This window comes from Acomys minous (genome assembly GCF_964271855.1).
Source record: "Acomys minous genome assembly, chromosome: 9".
NCBI classification, from domain to species: Eukaryota; Metazoa; Chordata; class Mammalia; order Rodentia; family Muridae; genus Acomys; species Acomys minous.
The window spans coordinates 69,801,719-69,822,631 of NC_140490.1; the positions used below are offsets into that span (position 1 = coordinate 69,801,719).

The 20,913-nt window shown below is 48.5% G+C and overlaps 6 protein-coding genes across 6 annotated transcripts; 3 read left to right on the plus strand and 3 right to left on the minus strand.

Annotated features, from left to right (window-relative positions):
* LOC311606150 (histone H2B type 1-F/J/L) lies at positions 1–470 on the minus strand. Its single transcript, XM_084797227.1, has one exon. The coding sequence runs from the start codon at positions 426–428 to the stop codon at positions 48–50; it is 381 nt and encodes a 126-aa protein (XP_084653353.1). The 5' UTR covers positions 429–470; the 3' UTR covers positions 1–47.
* Positions 471–619: 149 nt separating this feature from the next.
* Positions 620–1,152, plus strand: LOC311605276 (histone H2A type 1-B-like). The gene has a single exon (XM_084795698.1). The coding sequence runs from the start codon at positions 635–637 to the stop codon at positions 1,118–1,120; it is 486 nt and encodes a 161-aa protein (XP_084651824.1). The 5' UTR covers positions 620–634; the 3' UTR covers positions 1,121–1,152.
* A 775-nt stretch (positions 1,153–1,927) lies between these two features.
* LOC311605305 (histone H4-like) lies at positions 1,928–2,519 on the plus strand. Its single transcript, XM_084795717.1, has one exon. The coding sequence runs from the start codon at positions 1,943–1,945 to the stop codon at positions 2,456–2,458; it is 516 nt and encodes a 171-aa protein (XP_084651843.1). The 5' UTR covers positions 1,928–1,942; the 3' UTR covers positions 2,459–2,519.
* A 12,624-nt stretch (positions 2,520–15,143) lies between these two features.
* On the minus strand, positions 15,144–15,729 carry LOC311605819 (histone H4-like). Its single transcript, XM_084796672.1, has one exon. It carries the CDS (start codon positions 15,712–15,714, stop codon positions 15,199–15,201), a length of 516 nt encoding a protein of 171 aa, XP_084652798.1. The 5' UTR covers positions 15,715–15,729; the 3' UTR covers positions 15,144–15,198.
* A 783-nt stretch (positions 15,730–16,512) lies between these two features.
* On the minus strand, positions 16,513–17,105 carry LOC311605818 (histone H2A type 1-B-like). The gene has a single exon (XM_084796671.1). The coding sequence runs from the start codon at positions 17,088–17,090 to the stop codon at positions 16,545–16,547; it is 546 nt and encodes a 181-aa protein (XP_084652797.1). The 5' UTR covers positions 17,091–17,105; the 3' UTR covers positions 16,513–16,544.
* Positions 17,106–17,204: 99 nt separating this feature from the next.
* LOC311605820 (histone H2B type 1-F/J/L) lies at positions 17,205–17,659 on the plus strand. The gene has a single exon (XM_084796673.1). It carries the CDS (start codon positions 17,237–17,239, stop codon positions 17,615–17,617), a length of 381 nt encoding a protein of 126 aa, XP_084652799.1. The 5' UTR covers positions 17,205–17,236; the 3' UTR covers positions 17,618–17,659.
* Positions 17,660–20,913: the final 3,254 nt, after the last annotated feature.

Genomic DNA, 20,913 nt, shown 5'->3' on the forward strand with positions numbered 1-20,913 from the left:
GGGTGGCTCTGAAAAGAGCCTTTGTGTGCGTGGTAAGGCGCGCGCGCTCACTTGGAGCTGGTGTACTTGGTGACGGCCTTGGTGCCCTCCGACACGGCGTGCTTGGCCAGCTCCCCGGGCAGCAGCAGGCGCACGGCCGTCTGGATCTCCCGCGACGTGATGGTCGAGCGCTTGTTGTAGTGCGCCAGGCGCGACGCCTCGCTGGCGATGCGCTCGAAGATGTCGTTGACGAACGAGTTCATGATGCCCATGGCCTTGGACGAGATGCCCGTGTCGGGGTGCACCTGCTTCAGCACCTTGTACACGTACACGGAGTAGCTCTCCTTGCGGCTGCGCTTGCGCTTCTTGCCGTCCTTCTTCTGCGCCTTGGTCACCGCCTTCTTCGAGCCCTTCTTCGGGGCGGGAGCGGACTTCGCTGGTTCAGGCATGGCCAAACTCCGGCTAGAACAACTGTACCGCCGAGACTGCCGGCCCTTCACTTTATATAAGAATCTATTCAAATGAGGCTCAGGAAAGAACACTCATGATTGGTTGATGGTTAGGTGACGTCATCTAAAAGAGTTGCCCAATCGATATGCTCAATGTCAGAATCCCTTCCATTGGTCTAGAGGAAAAGAGGAAGCCAGCCAATCGCATGGGTCCCTTTTCGATGCCAGAGAGAACTATAAAGGGCAAGCTCGCCCAGGTTGCGAACGCTGAGTTGTTAGCGGCTGTTTTCATTTCAAGGATGTCTGGACGCGGCAAGCAGGGCGGCAAGGCTCGCGCCAAGGCCAAGACGCGCTCGTCCCGCGCCGGCCTGCAGTTCCCCGTGGGCCGCGTGCACCGGCTGCTGCGCAAGGGCAACTACTCGGAGCGGGTGGGCGCCGGCGCCCCGGTCTACCTGGCGGCCGTGCTGGAGTACCTGACGGCCGAGATCCTGGAGCTGGCCGGCAACGCGGCGCGCGACAACAAGAAGACGCGCATCATCCCGCGACACCTGCAGTTGGCCATCCGCAACGACGAGGAGCTCAACAAGCTGCTGGGACGCGTCACCATCGCGCAGGGCGGCGTCCTGCCCAACATCCAGGCCGTGCTGCTGCCCAAGAAGACCGAGAGCCACCACAAGGCCAAGGGGAAATAAGTCCGGGCTCTCATCCTTAAGACACAAAAACAAAGGCTCTTTTCAGAGCCACCTACATTTTCAAACAAAAGAGGCGTAACATCCCCCTTTGTCCTTGTGAGCGGAGAAACGAACGAAAGCAAAACACCACGGTCCCCCCCCTCAGCCTGACCTCCTTTCTCCCCTGATGGCCACTGATTTCATGACTTTGCACTGTACGTGGGTATCCACTCGCTAGCGCACGGCTTTGCTCGCGCCTCAGTAATAACTGTACGCCACAGCTCGGGCGCTCTAGCCCTTTTACTTTCGAAAACCAGCAGGGAGGGCTTGCTGCAAGGCGACGTCCACCGCCACAAGTGCAGCCATTTTCTTCCCCTAGTGGGCTGTGACAAGGAGACATGGCTGAAGAAACAGCTTAAATACTTGGCTTTCTTGTGTTTTGTTTATTCCTAGGTAACTTATAACTGACATTCCCTTAGCGTTTATACTCTTACCTCAAACACATGGGCCTAGTTTTCCTGTACTTAAAATGATTTCAAAACCTCCCTGACTTTCACAACCTGTATACTGTTACAAACCGGCCAGTACCAAGCAGAGCCAGGCATCTGAGTTGGAAACCATCCGGGTTTATACAGCGACAAGAAGGGGATTCTCAAAATGAGCGTGAAAAACAGTAATGACAGGATTTAAAATGGTTCCCGTTACGAACACATCTCATAGAATTTTTAGCTGGTTGGCACAACTAGTGTTTTTCTCGTTAATTTATTGTTTGATTCACTAAAACTCATCTCAATACCGTTTTCCTAGACGAAGTGCTAAAAGGAAACACGTAAATAAGGGAAGATGGCGGATTTTGCTTCCTTTCCATTCATAGCCAAGGCTGAAAGGAACGAACCGCTGGGCTTTTGCCGCGCCGAGGGCTCCTCCCCCAGCACAGGCATTTCCCGCCCCTGCGCTTCCTGTTTTCACTCCGGTCCGCACGTTCCCTATAAGAGAGACCTGCCGTGGTGCCAGGGCCGTCAGTCCGCTTGCTCTTTGTGTTCAGCCATGTCTGGTCGCGGCAAAGGCGGGAAGGGCCTGGGCAAGGGAGGCGCCAAGCGCCACCGCAAAGTCCTGCGCGATAACATCCAGGGCATCACCAAGCCCGCCATCCGCCGCCTGGCCCGGCGCGGGGGCGTCAAGCGCATCTCCGGCCTCATCTACGAGGAGACCCGCGGGGTGCTCAAGGTCTTCCTGGAGAACGTGATCCGCGACGCCGTCACCTACACGGAGCACGCCAAGCGCAAGACCGTCACCGCCATGGACGTGGTCTACGCGCTCAAGCGCCAGGGGCGCACGCTCTACGGCTTCGGCGGCTGAGCGCTTGGCCTCTGGTCCGCTCTGCTCTTCGCTAACGGCCCTTTTCAGGGCCACCCACACACTCTCGGAAGGGCTGCAGCCAATCTTCTAACTTTAAGCTTCCGTCCATGTTTTGTGTTCGGTCACCTGCCTCCTCTTGAGTTTTTGTTCGGTTGTCAGTGCGAGCGGTTCGCGTACGGGGTATCCACCCGAGAGGTTTCATATACAAATGTGCTTCGTATTGGAGTTATGATCCAGTTTGCATTAAGGGATTGAAACATGGCTGAGCTCCGTATCATGCGTGATGCCGCTGTGGTTTTTGTCCATAAAGATCTTAGGTCCCCCACGTGGTTCAGTTCTTTGATCTAGATAACCCGTAGTCTAGTGACCGTGGTGGTCCTTGGTTTTGTTTGCTGAGCTAGTAAGAATTCTCCACAGTCAAGTACACATAACGGTGTTCTGTGTCTTTAACTCCTCACTTGGTTTTGGTTAGGCTGAAATGGTAATACGCATTCTATACTTAGCTTTTGAACAATTTGCATCCGTGTCATGTATAAAAAGGGTTTTGAGTTTGAACTTTTGAGCTTCCATGGAGCAGTAGAGAATTGTGGAGCACTCGTCCAGCATGGTATACATAATTTAAATGGCACTTTAATAGGAGCCGAGTGGCCCACACTTTTTTTTTTTTAAAGTGAGACAGGGTTTCTTTGTGTATCCTTGGTTGTCCTGGAGTCGCTTTGTAGACCCTCGAACTCACAGAGATCCGCCTGCCTCTGCCTCTGCCTCCCGAGCGCTGGGATTAAAGGCGTGCGCCACCACTTTTAATCACAGCACTCCAGAAGTTCAAGGCTAACCTTGTCAGTTTGAAGTCAGTGAGGGGTACATAGTAAGATCTTGTTTCAAAAAACAAAACAAACGTTTTCTCCTCCCTTCTCCCCTACACTGGAAAAAATCAGCCCTTCCCATCAACCAACAACAGTCTCTGCACACCAGTGAGTGGCAAAGGCAGGTGAATCTCTGGGTTCAAGGCCAGCCTAGTCTACATATTAAATTCTAACAGCCAGAACTGAGTAACAGTAACACCCAGTCTTGAGCCAAAAGAAAGAAAAGGAACCTGGAGCTTCCTTATGCTTATGTTCTGGTGTAAGGAAACGTCATTCGACTGATGTAACAAGGTTCAAGGTTTATTTTTTACTATTAGCTGGACATAGTAGTGCAAATCCCAGCAAAGCAGGAGCATCTCTATGTAATGGGAATTTAGGACGAGAGCAAAGTAGAGAGACCCTATCTCACACCAAACAAACAGACTTATTTATGTGTCTCTTCCTTACAGCCTAAGTGGCCTGGTGGGTTTCAGGTCACTTAGAGATTAAGGTACAGAGCATAATGAGCACCTGACTGGTGCTGGGAGCAGAGCTCAGACAGAGCAGGAGTGTGAGCTCTGAACCACAGAGACAGCTCTCCAGACCCTTGATAGAACTTTTTATTTTCCTTTGTCCAATTCAAGGATCACATTTTGAATTAACAAAATTATTAAATTAGTGGTTATGTCTCACATATTCCCAAATGACTAGGGCCACACATTAGATTGCTTCCTCATTTTATAGAAGACATTTGTAAGTACTCATATAATTGTGAAAACAGCTGTCACATATTGTGTATAAAAAGGGGCAGACCAAAACAGGAAATCCATCAGTATAAGCCCATCAATAAGAATATTTACCCATTTAAAAAATGCTAACCACAGTACTCATTATTAAAAACATCCTAAAAACAGCCAGCTCAGACTTTAAAAACAAGTTATCCTAAATTCCATATCTCACTTAGCTTCTCATGTGCCTTCTCCCCATCTATATGCTAAAGTAAAGATTTTCTTTTACAGAGTGGCAGAATTTGAGCAAGCCAACAAGTTTCACATCCAGTGTCTCTGGTACTGGCTTGCCCCAGCCTGCTGGGTTCGACTAAAACTTGGGATGGAGTTCACTTGTTGAAAATGCAAGACACAAAGAAGGAGAGCAAGTCTGATTGATCAAACTCTCAAACTTTATTAGTCAGGCAGCAGCTTTTATAAGTCAGAAGGCAGGGAAGCATGTTGCTATAGCAACCGAACTTCAGGCCTTTCTCAAAACATAGGGAATTCCAGGCAGGGTCGTAATGTCCTGCCACACAGGGTATCTTGCTTTGTCTTCATCTAGCTTTAGTCTAACTGCTGACTCACAACAGGGTCGCTCCATCCCTATCTGTCTTTAGCTTCTGACTCACAACAGGGTCAGCTAGTTTCTGGTGAAAGGTAAGCTTTGGGAAAGACAGAGACTTAAAGGTGCAGACTTGGACAAGATGGCTGAACATTGGCCATATGGCCTATCGTCCCTAACACTGGCTGGTAGTAGTTCGTGGTTACAGGAAAGGAACTAGACACTGTGCTGTTCTAAGTTACCACAATTCCTACCCATCTAACACAGCTAAGCACTCACCTAATCTTGCGGTGTTTCCACACTGAATAAACGTGTAGTTAACTAGAGAGCTTTAGGACAGAGATCATTTACTTGTCTTGAGACAACTGAAAAAGAAGGCTCTCTTCAGTCTGTGCACAGCACAGCACCACGTCCTCAAAGCACACCAAAGCCCATCAGCACATTTGTAGTTAAAAAGTCAAGAGAATCAGATTTTACAGTGACACAGAAGCTCCATCTTAACAGAGGACACTGAGACTCCCTTTGACCATGAGCCTGTTCCTTAGCAACCAGGCTTGCTTTGTTCTTGCTCTCTGACTTTAGCAGACCTTTCATTTAGCAACTAAAAAAGTGTTTTTTATTTTCTTGTGCCATGGGTTTTCTGATGCAAAGCAGCTTGCAAAACCTCTTGACCCAATTTAACTAATTGCACATTAGAAAGAAAAACACCCAAAAAACGAACACTTGACTTAATCTTTTTAACCATATATATTTGTACTTTTTCTAAGAAATCTTCAGGTAAATCATTAATCTATCTGAGTGGTGTTGCTATGTATTGTGATTTTATTGCCCCGTGGGGAATTAGGAACCCCCCACCCCCACCCCAAGGAGAGTCATACAAGGCAAAAACTAGGGTGACCAAGGCAGCAACACGCGCAGCAAGGGCTAGCAGTAGCAAGGGGCCTTCAGGACACAGGACCCTCAGGACTTTGCATCGCTGACGTGTACTCCTCATGTCGTTGCTGACCCGTTACTTGTTTTCCTCAGGCCCCAATACTGAATACAGCTCCTCCAGCTGTGTGGCTCCCACCACCAAGCTATCCTGCATTGATAACTACCCAAGGACCTTTAATTTTTTAAGTTATTTTATTTTTATTTTTATGTGTATGGGGTGGGGTGGCACAAGTGCAATGGTTGCTGGGGACACTGCATTCCCTGGAGCTAGGGCTACAATTGTGAGATCTCCCCTCCCCCCACCACCTCTGCACGGTTGCTGGGAACTTAACTTGGGCCATCTACAAAAACAACACACGTGTTTTGTTTTGTTTTGTTTTTTATGTCTTTTTGAGACAGGGTTTCTCTATTCTAGCCCTGGCTGTCCTGGAGCTCACTCTGTAGACCAGGCTGGCCTCAAACTCACAGAGATCCTCCTGTCTTTGCTTCCCCAGTGCTGGGATTAAAGGCGTGCGCCACCATTGCCTGGCCACCAGTTCTTAACTCTACTTTTTGATCCTCCCTCCTCTGCCCTCAGAGTGCTGGGATTAAAGCGATGAGGCTCAACAACTGGCATCAGGAGTTCGGAATCTGGAACAGGCATGCTTCAGGTGCTCTGTAAGCATGCTAGGCAAACACCCTGCCACCCTAGCTTTTCTAGGGCATGGTGATTCGTCCTTGTGTTCAGGATAAGGAGTAACATTAAAAATGCCAGCAAGGGCCAGGGTGTGATGGTGCACGCCTTTAATCCCAGCACTCAGGAGACAGAGGAGGGCGGATCTGAGCTCAAGGCCAGCCTGGTCTACAAAGAGAGTTCCAGAATAACCAGGGCTACACAGAGAAACCTTGTCTCAAAAAACCAAAGCAAACCAAAATGCTGGCGGGTTAATTTTGCTCTGGTTGGTTTGGGATTTTTTTTTGTTGTTGTTATTGTAGATTGTGTGCTGTGGTTGCAATAATTTCTGGGACTCTGTCACTACTGCTGACCCTATGTGACCCAGTGCTACCCTTCTTCATAATGATGTTGCTCCATGAAATAAATTGACACGACAAAGCTGCTGCTAGCAACAACTGACTCTTCCTTTCCACGTACTCATCAAAAGGCCCAGGCCACAAAATTCTGACCTGTCACTGAGTTGTCTTGAGCCATCAAAATGATACTGTAAGAGATGCTTAGCAAACTCAACCTCTGAAGTAGTTTTAGAATTTGTAGGCCATAACAGAGAATACAGGGCACAGTTGATAGGGTATGTGTGGGAGTAGGTTAACCCAGCATTGATGGCTTCCATTTCCTTTGACCTGGCTATAATGGGGCCACGGTGTAATGCCATATGCCTTCACAGCCAGTGGAGTGGGGAGAACTGCTGTGCGGTCCTTTCCACGTTGGTCTCTGTGCCCCTTTGGCTACCCGACCGACCCCAGGTGGTATCACCAGACTGGGAGCAGGGGAAACTGTTGGTGGACTTGGAGGAGAGCTGGGTCTCTCGGATGATCCAGTGAATAGCCTTTATGGAGGACTGGAGTTCCTGCAGTGACATCCTTCCTCTCCTCAGTCTTGGATGAGCACCAGCTCCATCAGGCAAGCAGGAGGCAAATTGATGGTGTATTTCTTAAGCGGGACTTAAGAGTAGGTTCTGGGTCACACAGTCATTAGATGGCCATTGTTGTAGTGCTGGGAGGAGGAGGGACACAACTGAGTGATGAGGTGCTGGTAACTTGCTTGCTTCCCCTCCCCCCACGTCCTTTTCCTTTTCACTAACCTCAAAGTAGCCCCCGCAGTTCTTAGACAAGTGGTCCATTCTATGGCTAACCGGTCCAATCATTTGGACAAACAGGTTTGTCACTTTGGCCCCAAAGTTTGGGATAAAATCCCTTTTGTCTTTTGTTTCAAGAGCAAACAAATGGAAATGTTTGTTCTGAGACATCTAGGGTTTGAGCCAACGTCAGAGCTGTTTTTAAAGCCTCAAATGTCTTTTGTTCCATCTCAGTCCAGGTTAGGGGCTCTATATGGAAGTTTTGGTTTAGATGTAAAGAAGTTTTTGTTTTAATGCCAGGTGTGGGGTATGGACGCTGCTCCAGTTTGTCCACAGCTGATAACTGCCTCCTGAGAGGACCAGTGATGTTTATCAGCTCCAAACTGCCTCATGTGGGGGCAAGGCATTTACCAGTTGGAATAAATGCCAGACCCAGAGAGAGAAAGAGAGAGACTGGTGATTCAGAGAAAGAAAAATGCTGCTGATGCTTCCCCTCTGCTGCTGCTGGTTGCTGTTGATGTGGTGTGACCAGAAGAAATTGGAGAGATCCTTAAGCGAGGATTAGACTTGTTGGGGACGGGCTATATGGCCAATGTTCTTCCATCTTGTCAAAGCCTAGGTTCCTATTTCTCCAGCAGTCTGTCATTTACCAGAAACCAACTGACCCTGTCGTGGTTCGGCAGTTAGACACCTGTTGTGGTTTATTGTGGGAGATGGTCATTCTAAGACCCCCGAGCTCATAGTAAGAGCTACTCCTTTCTGCCTATAAACTAGCTTTTCCAGTAAGACTACTGGTAAAATCAGATTAAAGGCCAGCTGCCTGTGAACAGCAGTTCCAGGAACTTTTTCCTGACTAACCAGATCTTTTACAACTTCCCTTTCTCTCTGGAATTTCTTCCTCTTCTGTGATTATAGCAGCTGTAAAGGTAGACACCTACTGGAGCATTCCAGAGTTAGGTATCCATAGCAACCCTTGCTTACGCAAATACCCATGCCTCCATGCCTATAAGAACTCTGAAAATTTTCAATAAATGGGGCTTGATCAGAACCCAGACTTGCCCTCATTTCTTTGTGTCTCCTGTCTTGTGTCCCCACTTGTCTGCCCCCTCCTCAGGTACCCATTGAAGACCCTGCAGGCCGAGACAGGACTTGCCTCCAAGGAAACATGACCATAAACAGCAGGAAGTAGCTAAGGAAAACAACGTCTTCCCTTCCCACTAATCTTCCTCTCCTACCTGGTGTTGGGTTACTGAAAGGGACTGGAGAGGAATAGGAAGAGATTTAAGGAACCCAAAATAAAAATAGTTCTTAAAAGTATGCGAAGAGGGCTTCGTGCCCCACTTTGTGCCAGTGTATAGAGGCCTTGCTATTTCCACAACCTCTGGTATCCAGAGGCGGCGACGTCCATCTGCACCTAGGAACTCTTGAACCAATCTCTCAGTCTTTGAGATCTGAAGGACGATGGCAGCAACCCTACTCTGAGACAGGCTCCTTTTGCCTGCCTTCAGTTGGTAACCAGGATAGGTAGCCTTATACAAAGTTGGGCTTTCTGAGCTGGCACTCTGTAGTCCAAAGTCTGTAACTCATGCAGCAGTTGCTTGCAAGTTTCCTATTTCCTCGGAAACCTCTGTAGAAAGGGCAGGAAATCTGCATTTAGAGTCTTTCAATCCCGGGGAAACAGGTTTCCCATACGTTACCTACCGTAACTTCCCACTGGGTCTGTCCGTTTAAAAGCAAAGATGAGTTGACTCACCTCTGCCCATGGTAGCCTGAAGAATGCATCTTTCATGTCCAAAACAATGCACACGTGGAAGAATCAGATTATGTGAACAAGGCTTCCCAGGTTCCTGCCCAGGCAGGAGAGGTATTCCAGGGTGACTGGCAAGGCACCAGGACACCTGTCTCTTCGAGCCAAGCAATATGCAAATTTCTCTTCTGTTTTCAGGGTCACTGGGTAGTGTTTAATCTGGATGTGGGGTAGAGACGTGCGGGGGAGATATCTGAACTCTTTAGTTGAACAATTATAAGAGCCTGGTGTTGGGCCAGCCCTAGGGGTGAGGGAGTTGGTTTCTTCTGATAGAGGGTGAGACCAAAATTTTACGGGGCATCTGTAAGTCTAGCTGTGCCTTATCTGTGCAGAAGATCTTGTTTCAATCAGTTCTCTCTTGTTAGACTTTTTTTATTACTTTTATTGAATGTCTATGATTTACACGTCGTGCACCAAAATCCTCCTGCTCTCCCCGTGCCCTCATATCCGCCCTCTGCCGTTGCAACCTCCCCTAGTAAAATAAAACAAACAAATAAAAATCTTGTCACAGACATTGTAGTGTATCATGTAGGATAGCCTTTTGTCCACATATGTTTACTTTCAAATGTTCATTGCTACCAGTCATGGGCCTGGTTGGAGACCTACACTATCCTCACTGGGACTGCTGTCGGATATCACGTTGTTGCCATGTGTCAAGGAGATTCTTAATCTTTGAATCTGCTGGTCCGGCCCCTTCACGAGTTTCAGCAGGTCATACATGGGTAGATGTTGGGGTGCAGTTGACTCAGAGCCCTGGATCATGGCCCGCTCCCTTGTCCTCAGGGCAGGGCCCACTCTCCTGCTCCCGTGTCATCATGCCAGGGCCAGCTCTCCTGCTCTTGTGTCCTCAGGGCAGGGCCAGCTCACCCCAGTCCCTTGTCATCAGGGCAGGGCCAGCTCACCGGATTCTGGGTCTCAGGGCAGGGCCAGCTGTTATCCTGGCAGGGCCAGCTCTCCTGCTCCCATGTGTTTAGGGCAGGGCCGGCTTGTTACACTATTTTAAACAACCACTTCCAGCAACTGAAACTACTTATACCTTGGAATTTTTTAAACTTTTATAATTTTTTTCTATTTGGGACCAAATGGGTAACAAAGGAAATCTTTTTTAGCAGCTGTCTTCAGTCTTTAAAAAGAACCTAGGAAAAGTTGTTTAATGTCTTCATAGTTAGTGTTGGCCCAGAAATGTTGTTTGTTTGTTTCTGTATTGGAGAATGGTGAGGTTTATGGATCCTTGGTTGGAAAGACTACCTAAGTCATGAAAGAGAAAGGAGGGGAAGTTCCACAAGTCCCCCCCTTTGCTGGGGCTGCTTAGAGCAGGCATGGAGTGGAGCAGAGGTGCTCTCATGTGGGAACTCTCTCCCAGTCCCATGTACACTCGGTTTCAATGGCAGCCCCCCTCCCGTAATAGGTGGGGGGGGGGGAACGGGGGGGGGGCTCCTTACTACCACCACACACGACCAAGCAATGAAACAAGGAAGCAGTCCTGCTCCCAGAGTGGAGGTTGGGGGCTTTCCCTGAGTGACTGAGAAACTGTAAAATTCCAGCCTTGCTTGCCCAGTGGCCTGAGAACCTAAACTTCTGACCCCAGAGGCTTCTCCCAGTTCTCAGAACTGCTAACCTCAAGAGTTCCACCCTAATTCCCAGAATAGTTACATGCAAATTTGCAGATATCAGATGTCCTCACAAGAGGTTCCCCCAGGCCAGATGTCCTAATATCTGTATAGATTCCAGTGATAAGCAACCCCACCTGTTTTGTGGTTTTTGCCTTTAAAACTAGCCTGTAACCGCTACTCAGGGTCTTTCACCTCCCGAGTGCTGAGGGACCCTGACACATCAACAATTGGGACCTTTGGTGTGTCAGTAATAAATTTTACCAATACCTCTCAGCTGGTGTGACTTGAGTGGTTTCTTGCAGCGACCTCCTTCCCGAATTGGACTCCCAGGGTCCAACTCAACCTGGCAAGCCTAAAGGATTCGGGTCCCCAACAGGACGGGGCTCAGGCCTTAAGCCAGGTTGGGGAGGATCCCACACCAGAGGAAGCCATTGACCAACACAGGGAAATACAACTGACAGAAGCACACACAAACATATACACAACAAAAACAACCAGGGCCACCACACATTCAGAGGGATCCAGTGACATCTCACTTGGATCCTAGACAGTGGGTGGACAGGGGCATCCAACTTCTCCTAGAAGTTTAAACAGAAGGCACCTGAACTCGATCTACCTCCAGAAGTGAGAGACTAAGTGACTTTTTAATTTTGTTCCTTTTAGAGTGGAGGTGTCAGATCCTCTGAAGCAATGACTGCTGAAAAGCAGCCCTGGAGCCCTGGAACACCTTACACCACCCCCCCTACCACACACTACCGGGTATCTCCATGTATGGTCTCTGGAAACTCAGTGGGATCTCTGGGAAAGACTGTAAGCTTTGTCACAGGTAAAAGCAGTCTTGGCGGGCTTTACCATTGGGCACCCCATGGATACCTTGTGATAGACTGCTTGGAGCAGTCCTAGGCCTGGAATTCAGGAAGTGGACCTGCGGACTCCACCTGGACTATTGTGTTTCTAATTGACCCTCAATGGGAGAAGGTGACTCAGACAGGCGGAAAGGAGAGCAACAGCAGGATGAGACTGGGCTTGAGCACACGTGTTTCAGCGAACAGGCTGGACCAGCATGCAGGCCAGACACCGAAGGACCCATCCCGTGGAACAGATACCAGAAGGTTCACTTTTTTTTCCCTTTAACCTTTTTTCCCTCTTGCGTAAGCTAATTGGGTTGTATAATAAAGTTTAATTGTTAAGAAACAGCCTACAGATCTCCAAAACTTTGGGGGGGGGTATTCACTAGAAAAGACTGCTCAGACATGGGTTTAAGCCAATAGAAAGCTGTCAGCTGGTAACTACACGCCTTTCACAGTGTGAGCGTGGAAGCGCACAAGGCATGCCCTGGCTTGACATACTTCACTTACCAAGAACAGTTAGCCAAAAGCAAACCTGTAGAATTCAAAAGGCAAGGTTAGTACATTTAGAGACTTTCCCAGACCTATGGGCTTTGATTAGTTAGGTCTTTGTTTTCGTTTGGGCAGGTGGTGCTGTCTATTAGCTGGGTTTCCGGTCTGAATGGCACTTTCATCATGGAGTCAGCTGAGCTAGGGTCTCTGGACCTACCGAGGTCTGGAGCCCATTGAGCACTTACAAAACAAAGAGCAATGGAGAATAATGACTTTGTGGGAAATGTATACTTTAGGGGCTTGGTGGTTTAAGAGGATTTACTGCTCCTCCAGAGAACCCCAGTCGGCAATCAGTGGCCCACATGGCAGCTCACAACCCCCTGTAATTCTAGCTCAGAGCATCCAGTTCCCTCTTCTGCCCCCACACCAGGCACACATACACACATTCGCAGAAAACAGGCACTGGCCCTGTTCACACGGAAACTCAGGTGAGCGGTAATTAGATTTTACACAGAAGGTTTTGTTAAGTCCCATTACTTTTCGCGGGATGAATTTATTCACATGGATTAGAATGAATTTTTCTTTTCTTTCCTTTCTTTCTTTCTTTCTTTCTGTGTGTGTGGTTTTTCGAGACAGGGTTTCTCTGTGTCACCCTGGTTGTCTTGGACTCGATGTGTAGATCAGGCTGGCCTTGAACTCGAAGAGATCCTTCTGCCTCTACCTCCCGAGTTCAGGGATTACAGGCGTGCACCACCACGCCTGGCTAGAATGATTTCTTACAGCTGTGCATAGTGGTGCCCTCCTGTAATCTCAGGAGTTGGGAATCAGGTGATTGTGGTTTGCATTGTGAGTTCTATGACAGCCAGAGCTACATAGTGAGACATAGTGTCTCAAAAAAAATTTTTTTTTTGTTCTTACTACATAGCTATCATGATGAGAGTTTATTTCCTCCACATAAAGGTGGATGGGAGGGAAAGAAGTGACTCCTTAGCCAGGTACAATGGTGCTCACCTTTAGTCCCAGAGGCAGAGGCAGAAGCAGACAAATCTCTGTGAGTTCAAGGCCAGCCTGGTTTACAAATAAACTCAAGGACAGCCAAGGCTATATAGGATAACCCTGTCTCACAAAAACAACAAAACAAAACAAAAACAGCAACTCTTTAAGATTGACTTGTACCCATGAGATCACTACACACATGATATACACACATTAATAAAACAAATGTTTTAAAACAAGCAAGTTCTTTGTCATTTGATAATCATATCATTAAAATAGACTAGAACCAAAGATTAGATTTATTAGAGTGTACCATCTGTTACACAAACGTTCCAGGATTGGATCATATTTGGAACAATTCATGGTCTTCGTTTCCTGAACTTTTGAAATACCTTCCTGCTACTATTTGAAATCACATAGTTCTGTTACTGAGAAACAAATGTGATAGATAAAACAATATTCTAAAAAGTGTTAGATATAGATAAGGAGTAAGTTATACATGTGTGTTTACCTATATAAAAGAACCTAAAGATTAGCATTCATAATGCACCATTAATATAGGATAGTCCCAGATGTTAAATATGCATAAGATGAACTGGGCATGGTCCCTCAAGCCTGTAATCCCAGTACTCGGGAGGCAGATGCAGGAGGATCTCTGTGAGTTCAAGGCCAGCCTGGTCTACAAAGCAAGTCCAGGACAGCCAAGCCTACACAGAGAAAGCCTATTCCTAAAAATAAGTAAATAAGCAAGCATGAGATATTTATTGTCTTAGTGACTTTTCTTTTGCTTCAAAGACACACCATTACCGAGGCAATTTATAAAAGAATATGTTTATTGAGACTGCTGGTTCCAGAGGGTTTGAGTACATGATCATTGTGGTGTGGAGCATGGTGGCAGGGCAGGCAGGCAGCAGGGCAGGCAGCAGGGCAGGCAGCAGCAGATAGACAGGCAGGCATGGAGTGCTGGAATTACAGGAGTTTGCTACCACTGCAGGCAGGGATATATATATATTAGATCCAGCTGTCTTCAAGCCTGTAGGGCATTTTCTTAATTAGTGATAGATGGGTGAAGGCCCAGCCCATTGTGGGTGGTGCCATCCTTGGGCTGGTGGTCCTGGGTTCTACAAGAAAGCAGCCCAGCGGGCCGTGGGGAACAAGCCAGTTAAGCAGCGCCCTCCATGGCTTCTGCTTGAGTGCCTGCCTCCAGGTTCCTACCCTGACTTCCTCCAATGGTGAACACCGATGTGGAAAAGTAGACCGAGTAAACCTTTTCTTCTCCACGTGCTTTGGTCACGGAGTCCATCACAGCAATAGTGATCCTGACTAAGACAAACGTAGACTAGTGAGAGACCATTCCTTAGATCACTAAACAGTTATGGGTCTGAGGTTGTGGCTCTGTTGGTAGAGTTGTTCAAGAGTTTGCCCAGCAAGTGGAAGCCCTGCGTTCAGTCACCACTGCATAAACTGGGGGTGAAGGAAGGGTATAGCTGGATCATCGCTCAAACCTATGCACAAGTTCGAGACCACCCTGACAGCATGAAATCCCGTCTTAAAAAATACAACCGGATATGTGGAAAAAGTGAAGTTGGATATATTTTAGAAGCTATGGAGGAAAATGTCAGGTAGAGCTATGGACTTGGAAGTCTTGAGAGATGCTATTTAGAACCCCAGGAGTTGAGTTTGAACAGAAATATCGTAGTCTGGCAGTTCCACAGGAAGTGAGTGTTAGATCCCAGGAACCCAGACATTAGAAACTAGTGTGAAACACTTGGGATCAGTCTCCAAAGGGACCAGCAAACTGTGGAAAATGCTAGAAACTCATAATGGGGGTGAGCCATCCAGAGATTGTGACTTAGTCATTGGAGAAATCCACGGTGGAACCTGACTTGAAGTGAATGCCTATAATACACTGCAGAGACAGTAAGATTACAACTAGGACACCCAACCAAAGTAAAGTATAGATTTACAAGCTGACTGAGGAAAAAGACAAGTCCTAGAGACAAAATGTCAGCCCTTCCGAGAGTGTGTGGGTGGCCCTGAAAAGGGCCGTTAGCGAAGAGCAGAGCGGACCAGAGGCCAAGCGCTCAGCCGCCGAAGCCGTAGAGCGTGCGTCCCTGGCGCTTGAGCGCGTAGACCACGTCCATGGCGGTGACGGTCTTGCGCTTGGCGTGCTCCGTGTAGGTGACGGCGTCGCGGATCACGTTCTCCAGGAAGACCTTGAGCACCCCGCGGGTCTCCTCGTAGATGAGGCCGGAGATGCGCTTGACGCCCCCGCGCCGGGCCAGGCGGCGGATGGCGGGCTTGGTGATGCCCTGGATGTTATCGCGCAGGACTTTGCGGTGGCGCTTGGCGCCTCCCTTGCCCAGGCCCTTCCCGCCTTTGCCGCGACCAGACATGGCTGAACACAAAGAGCAAGCGGACTGACGGCCCTGGCACCACGGCAGGTCTCTCTTATAGGGAACGTGCGGACCGGAGTGAAAACAGGAAGCGCAGGGGCGGGAAATGCCTGTGCTGGGGGAGGAGCCCTCGGCGCGGCAAAAGCCCAGCGGTTCGTTCCTTTCAGCCTTGGCTATGAATGGAAAGGAAGCAAAATCCGCCATCTTCCCTTATTTACGTGTTTCCTTTTAGCACTTCGTCTAGGAAAACGGTATTGAGATGAGTTTTAGTGAATCAAACAATAAATTAACGAGAAAAACACTAGTTGTGCCAACCAGCTAAAAATTCTATGAGATGTGTTCGTAACGGGAACCATTTTAAATCCTGTCATTACTGTTTTTCACGCTCATTTTGAGAATCCCCTTCTTGTCGCTGTATAAACCCGGATGGTTTCCAACTCAGATGCCTGGCTCTGCTTGGTACTGGCCGGTTTGTAACAGTATACAGGTTGTGAAAGTCAGGGAGGTTTTGAAATCATTTTAAGTACAGGAAAACTAGGCCCATGTGTTTGAGGTAAGAGTATAAACGCTAAGGGAATGCCAGTTATAAGTTACCTAGGAATAAACAAAACACAAGAAAGCCAAGTATTTAAGCTGTTTCTTCAGCCATGTCTCCTTGTCACAGCCCACTAGGGGAAGAAAATGGCTGCACTTGTGGCGGTGGACGTCGCCTTGCAGCAAGCCCTCCCTGCTGGTTTTCGAAAGTAAAAGGGCTAGAGCGCCCGAGCTGTGGCGTACACTGTTATTACTGAGGCGCGAGCAAAGCCGTGCGCTAGCGAGTGGATACCCACGTACAGTGCAAAGTCATGAAATCAGTGGCCATCAGGGGAGAAAGGAGGTCAGGCTGAGGTGTTAATGGGGGACCGTGGGGTTTTGCTTTCGTTCGTTTCTCCGCTCACAAGGACAAAGGGGGATGTTACGCCTCTTTTGTTTGAAAATGTAGGTGGCTCTGAAAAGAGCCTTTGTTTTTGTGTCCTAAGGATGATAGCCCGGACTTATTTCCCCTTGGCCTTGTGGTGGCTCTCGGTCTTCTTGGGCAGCAGCACGGCCTGGATGTTGGGCAGGACGCCGCCCTGCGCGATGGTGACGCGTCCCAGCAGCTTGTTGAGCTCCTCGTCGTTGCGGATGGCCAGCTGCAGGTGTCGCGGGATGATGCGCGTCTTCTTGTTGTCGCGCGCCGCGTTGCCGGCCAGCTCCAGGATCTCGGCCGTCAGGTACTCCAGCACGGCCGCCAGGTAGACCGGGGCGCCGGCGCCCACCCGCTCCGAGTAGTTGCCCTTGCGCAGCAGCCGGTGCACGCGGCCCACGGGGAACTGCAGGCCGGCGCGGGACGAACGCGTCTTGGCCTTGGCGCGAGCCTTGCCGCCCTGCTTGCCGCGTCCAGACATCCTTGAAATGAAAACAGCAACTAACAACTCAGCGTTCGCAACCTGGGCGAGCTTGCCCTTTATAGTTCTCTCTGGCATCGAAAAGGAGCCCATGCGATTGGCTGGCTTCCTCTTTTCCTCTAGACCAATGGAAGCGAGTCTGACATTGAGCATGTCGATTGGGCGAACCTCCTAGATGACGTCACCTAACCACCAGCCAATCATGAGTGTTCTTTCCTGAGCCTCATTTGAATAGACTCTTATATAAAGTGAAGGGCCGGCAGTCTCAGCGGTACAGTTGCTCTAGCCGGAGTTTCATCATGCCTGAGCCCGCGAAGTCCGCCCCCGCCCCGAAGAAGGGCTCGAAGAAGGCGGTGACCAAGGCGCAGAAGAAGGACGGCAAGAAGCGCAAGCGCAGCCGCAAGGAGAGCTACTCCGTGTACGTGTACAAGGTGCTGAAGCAGGTGCACCCCGACACGGGCATCTCGTCCAAGGCCATGGGCATCATGAACTCGTTCGTCAACGACATCTTCGAGCGCATCGCCAGCGAGGCCTCGCGCCTGGCGCACTACAACAAGCGCTCGACCATCACGTCGCGGGAGATCCAGACGGCCGTGCGCCTGCTGCTGCCCGGGGAGCTGGCCAAGCACGCCGTGTCGGAGGGCACCAAGGCCGTCACCAAGTACACCAGCTCCAAGTGAGCGCGCGCGCCTCACCCCGCACACAAAGGCTCTTTTCAGAGCCACCCACACTCTCAGTGGAAAAAGCTGTTGCACAAGTGTCTCTGTAGTTAGTTCAGGGTCATAGACATGGATGTGTGTTAATAAGGTTTTGCAGTTCAGGTTTCCTGTGAGGCCCCTGAGTTTCTTTGCCTCTCACAGCGCCCAGAGGAGAAGCTCCGTCATGTTAACCTCTCCAAGAGGTGAAGAGAAACGAAGTACTCGGACGAAACGGGTAAGTCCTTGGTCTTTCCCTTATTTAGTGGACACTGGGCCAAACTCAACTTGTCAAAATTAAAAGAGTAGGCCTAACAAAGCGATTGTGCTCATTTTCCTTAAAGGGGGCGATGTTTGTGCAGTGAATTTTTTTCATGCTTCATGTGATCTCATGAATGTAAGTATTTGATCCAAGAAAAAAATGACGCAACTTTTGGATTTCGCTAAGTGGTAGAGCAAGCGCAAGGCCGTAGGGTTAGGTCCTGAGATCTGGAAGAAAAAAAAAAAATCTTACCCAATTGGCTTCAAGTACATTTTTAAAATTGTTTTTGTCGCTAGCACTAAAGCCGCCTGTGTTTTCCCATTGCAGCTAACATTGCTTTCAATATCTACTTACTATTTACCCATAAGCTTGGTAGGATAGAAATAGAAAATAAATAGAGCTGGGCAGTGGTTGCACATGCCTTTAGTCCAGTCACTCTTGGAGACAAGAAGCAGGTTGACGTCTTGTTCAAAGCCAGCTCACTCAACCCCACCCCCACCCCTTTAAAAAAAAAAGCCTCTTATAACCAAATTCTATCTCTTTGCCTTTTCTTCAAATCTGAAGGAGGAAAAGGGCTGGGGGGAGGGGGGACTAAGTTTTAAAACACATTTGAGACTGCAACATTAAATTCCTGAGTAGTATTTCCTTAGCATTCACTCAACTTAAATTCTAGCAAAGTTCAGATTCTCAAGTACCTGGAACCTAAGTGTTTGTATAAACAGAAGAATGTAGCCTTTTTTTTTTTTTAAACAGGGTTTTCCTGTGTAGCCTTGGCTGTCCTGGACTCGATTTGTAGACAGGGCTGGCCTCGAAGTCACAGAGATCAGCCTGCCTCTGCCTCCAGAGGGCTAGGATTAAAGGCGTGCGCCACCACCATTCCTGGCAGCTTTAGCCATGTTTAAAAGAATATTTTCGCATGTATAGGAACTGGCACGGGAAGGAAGGGAAAGACAAGAAAGCCTGTGGGCATGACTAAGCAAATGAATCCAGTCCTCCAAATGTTGCCTCTTTTCCTGTGCCTTTCTGTGAACTGAGGCAGCAGTTAGAACTCTTAAGCAAATGTTGGAGGATTCAAGGCCACGAAGGTTGTCGCACAAGTGCACAGGCAGAAGCCACTGAGGGCTCTGCAGTCATGCACGACTCAGGGGGACTCGTTACTTTATCTGCAGTGTAGGAGTAGAAAGCCAGCCTGTTTTCAGGAAGCTTTATGACTCAAATACGACAGTTTTCCAACAGAAAAGTAAATGTTGCCAATTAAGGAGAAATGAATTATTACAGGAAGAGAACTAAATCGGAACTACCCAACACAGGACTGTGCTCCTCCCAGAAGTCATAGGCATCTAAAACTAAAAAGCCCAGGGCCAGATGCGGAATACCTCCACTTGAGTTATTGGTGAGAGATGCCCAAGAATCCAGCTAGTGCTATTGGTTTTGGTTGCCCTCCACAACGTAAGACCCTGGTGCTGGTAGACACCGCACATGGGACATGAGACATGGGGAAATCAAGACAGTGCTGACCAGAAATCTTCCTGTTGGTTAGCTTGGGAGGCTTACTTAGCTGTTAACCCTGTGAACAACAGCAACAGATGCCATGGGTGTAATAATAGCACAACTATTATAGGAAAACCCAATCTCTTCCTCATTGCATTTAAGGCTGCCTCCACCAAAGGGAAAACAGCGACTGCCTGATACTATAAATCCAGTCAAGAACCCATCATCAGGGAGCTCAGGGGCCCCTGGGAGAGCCCACTACTATTGCTCTGTTATGTGTACATAGGATCAAGCTGCCCTCCAAGTTTATAACTTCTTTTTTTTTTTAATTTAGTTTTAATCTATGTGCATTGGTGTGAAAGTGTCAGATCTTGGAGTCACAGACAGTTGTGAGCTGCCATGTGGGTGCTGGGAAATGAACCCGGGTCCTTTGGAAGAGCAGGCAGTGCTCTTAACCACTGAGCCATCTCTCCAGTCCCCTAAGTTTATAACTTCTAACCCACAGATCTGTGCAGCTTTAAGGCCTCGTCAGAGAGGTCTCTCTATGCAGTGGGTAGTGTTTAACAAAGAAACTCGGCAAGTTGTCAAAAGTACAGAGAATATGCCACAAATGGGGCACCTCTCTCACACACACATAACTAAGGCTCAGGGATCCTCATGGAAGAGGGGACAGAAAGATTGTAAGAACCAGACAGGGAAGACCAGAGGGAACCAATGTCGTGTGGACACCACAGGGCCACTGCACTCATGAATTCACAGCCCCTGTGGTTGCCTGCACAAGATCTGACATGAAAGGAGAAAGTGACTCACGAGCCCACACCGCCCAGGAGGCGTGAACAGATCCTTGTCCTATGTGCAATGTCTTCGGCGCTAGAGTCTTACCATCAAGTTGTGGAGGGCAACCAAAACCAGTAGCACCAGCTGTATTCTTGGGGGAATCGCTGGTACACCTCTCACCAACAACTCGAGTGGAGGCATTCCACATCTGGCACCGTTGATAGCTTCTGGGAGAGGGAGAGATTTTTTTCTTTGAGGGTGTGGTCCCTGGTAGGTTGGCCACACTCCAAAGGATGGCCCCACACCTAGGAGTCCATAGGTAGTACCGATTGGATTTGATAGGTTCTTTTCGAAAGGGGAGCACACAAAACTTCAGGAGTATGAATTTAACTAGGCTTTTAGCCTACTTATCTGGGTTCGAATACCTACCAACCTTCTCCTCCCCAATACTTTCCAACACTGAAACACTGGGTAGGAAAGAAAGAAGAATAAAGGGGAATGTGGGTGTTGATCTCTTTAAATTACTTCTTGCTGATTAAAGGTGTTTGAGTTCCTTGAGGCAAATTTGATGTTAGCTGACAGGATATTCAATTTCTTCTGCTCATCTCTTTGTGGCCACCACTTGACAAACCACAGTAGCAAGGGGGAGGGGCAACAGCCGACCTCTTCAGACAGAGTACCCCCGGGCCCCCCTCAAGGCATTTATAAGAGTCTCCAGAATTCCAAACATAAACTGTCCTCAGCTGGCAAA

Bases quoted from the DNA above. Each gene is read 5' to 3' on its own strand.
- LOC311606150 (XM_084797227.1), bottom strand. From the start codon at position 428: ATGCCTGAACCAGCGAAGTCCGCTCCCGCCCCGAAGAAGGGCTCGAAG.
- LOC311605276 (XM_084795698.1), top strand. From the start codon at position 635: ATGGGTCCCTTTTCGATGCCAGAGAGAACTATAAAGGGCAAGCTCGCC.
- LOC311605305 (XM_084795717.1), top strand. From the start codon at position 1,943: ATGGCGGATTTTGCTTCCTTTCCATTCATAGCCAAGGCTGAAAGGAAC.
- LOC311605819 (XM_084796672.1), bottom strand. From the start codon at position 15,714: ATGGCGGATTTTGCTTCCTTTCCATTCATAGCCAAGGCTGAAAGGAAC.
- LOC311605818 (XM_084796671.1), bottom strand. From the start codon at position 17,090: ATGCTCAATGTCAGACTCGCTTCCATTGGTCTAGAGGAAAAGAGGAAG.
- LOC311605820 (XM_084796673.1), top strand. From the start codon at position 17,237: ATGCCTGAGCCCGCGAAGTCCGCCCCCGCCCCGAAGAAGGGCTCGAAG.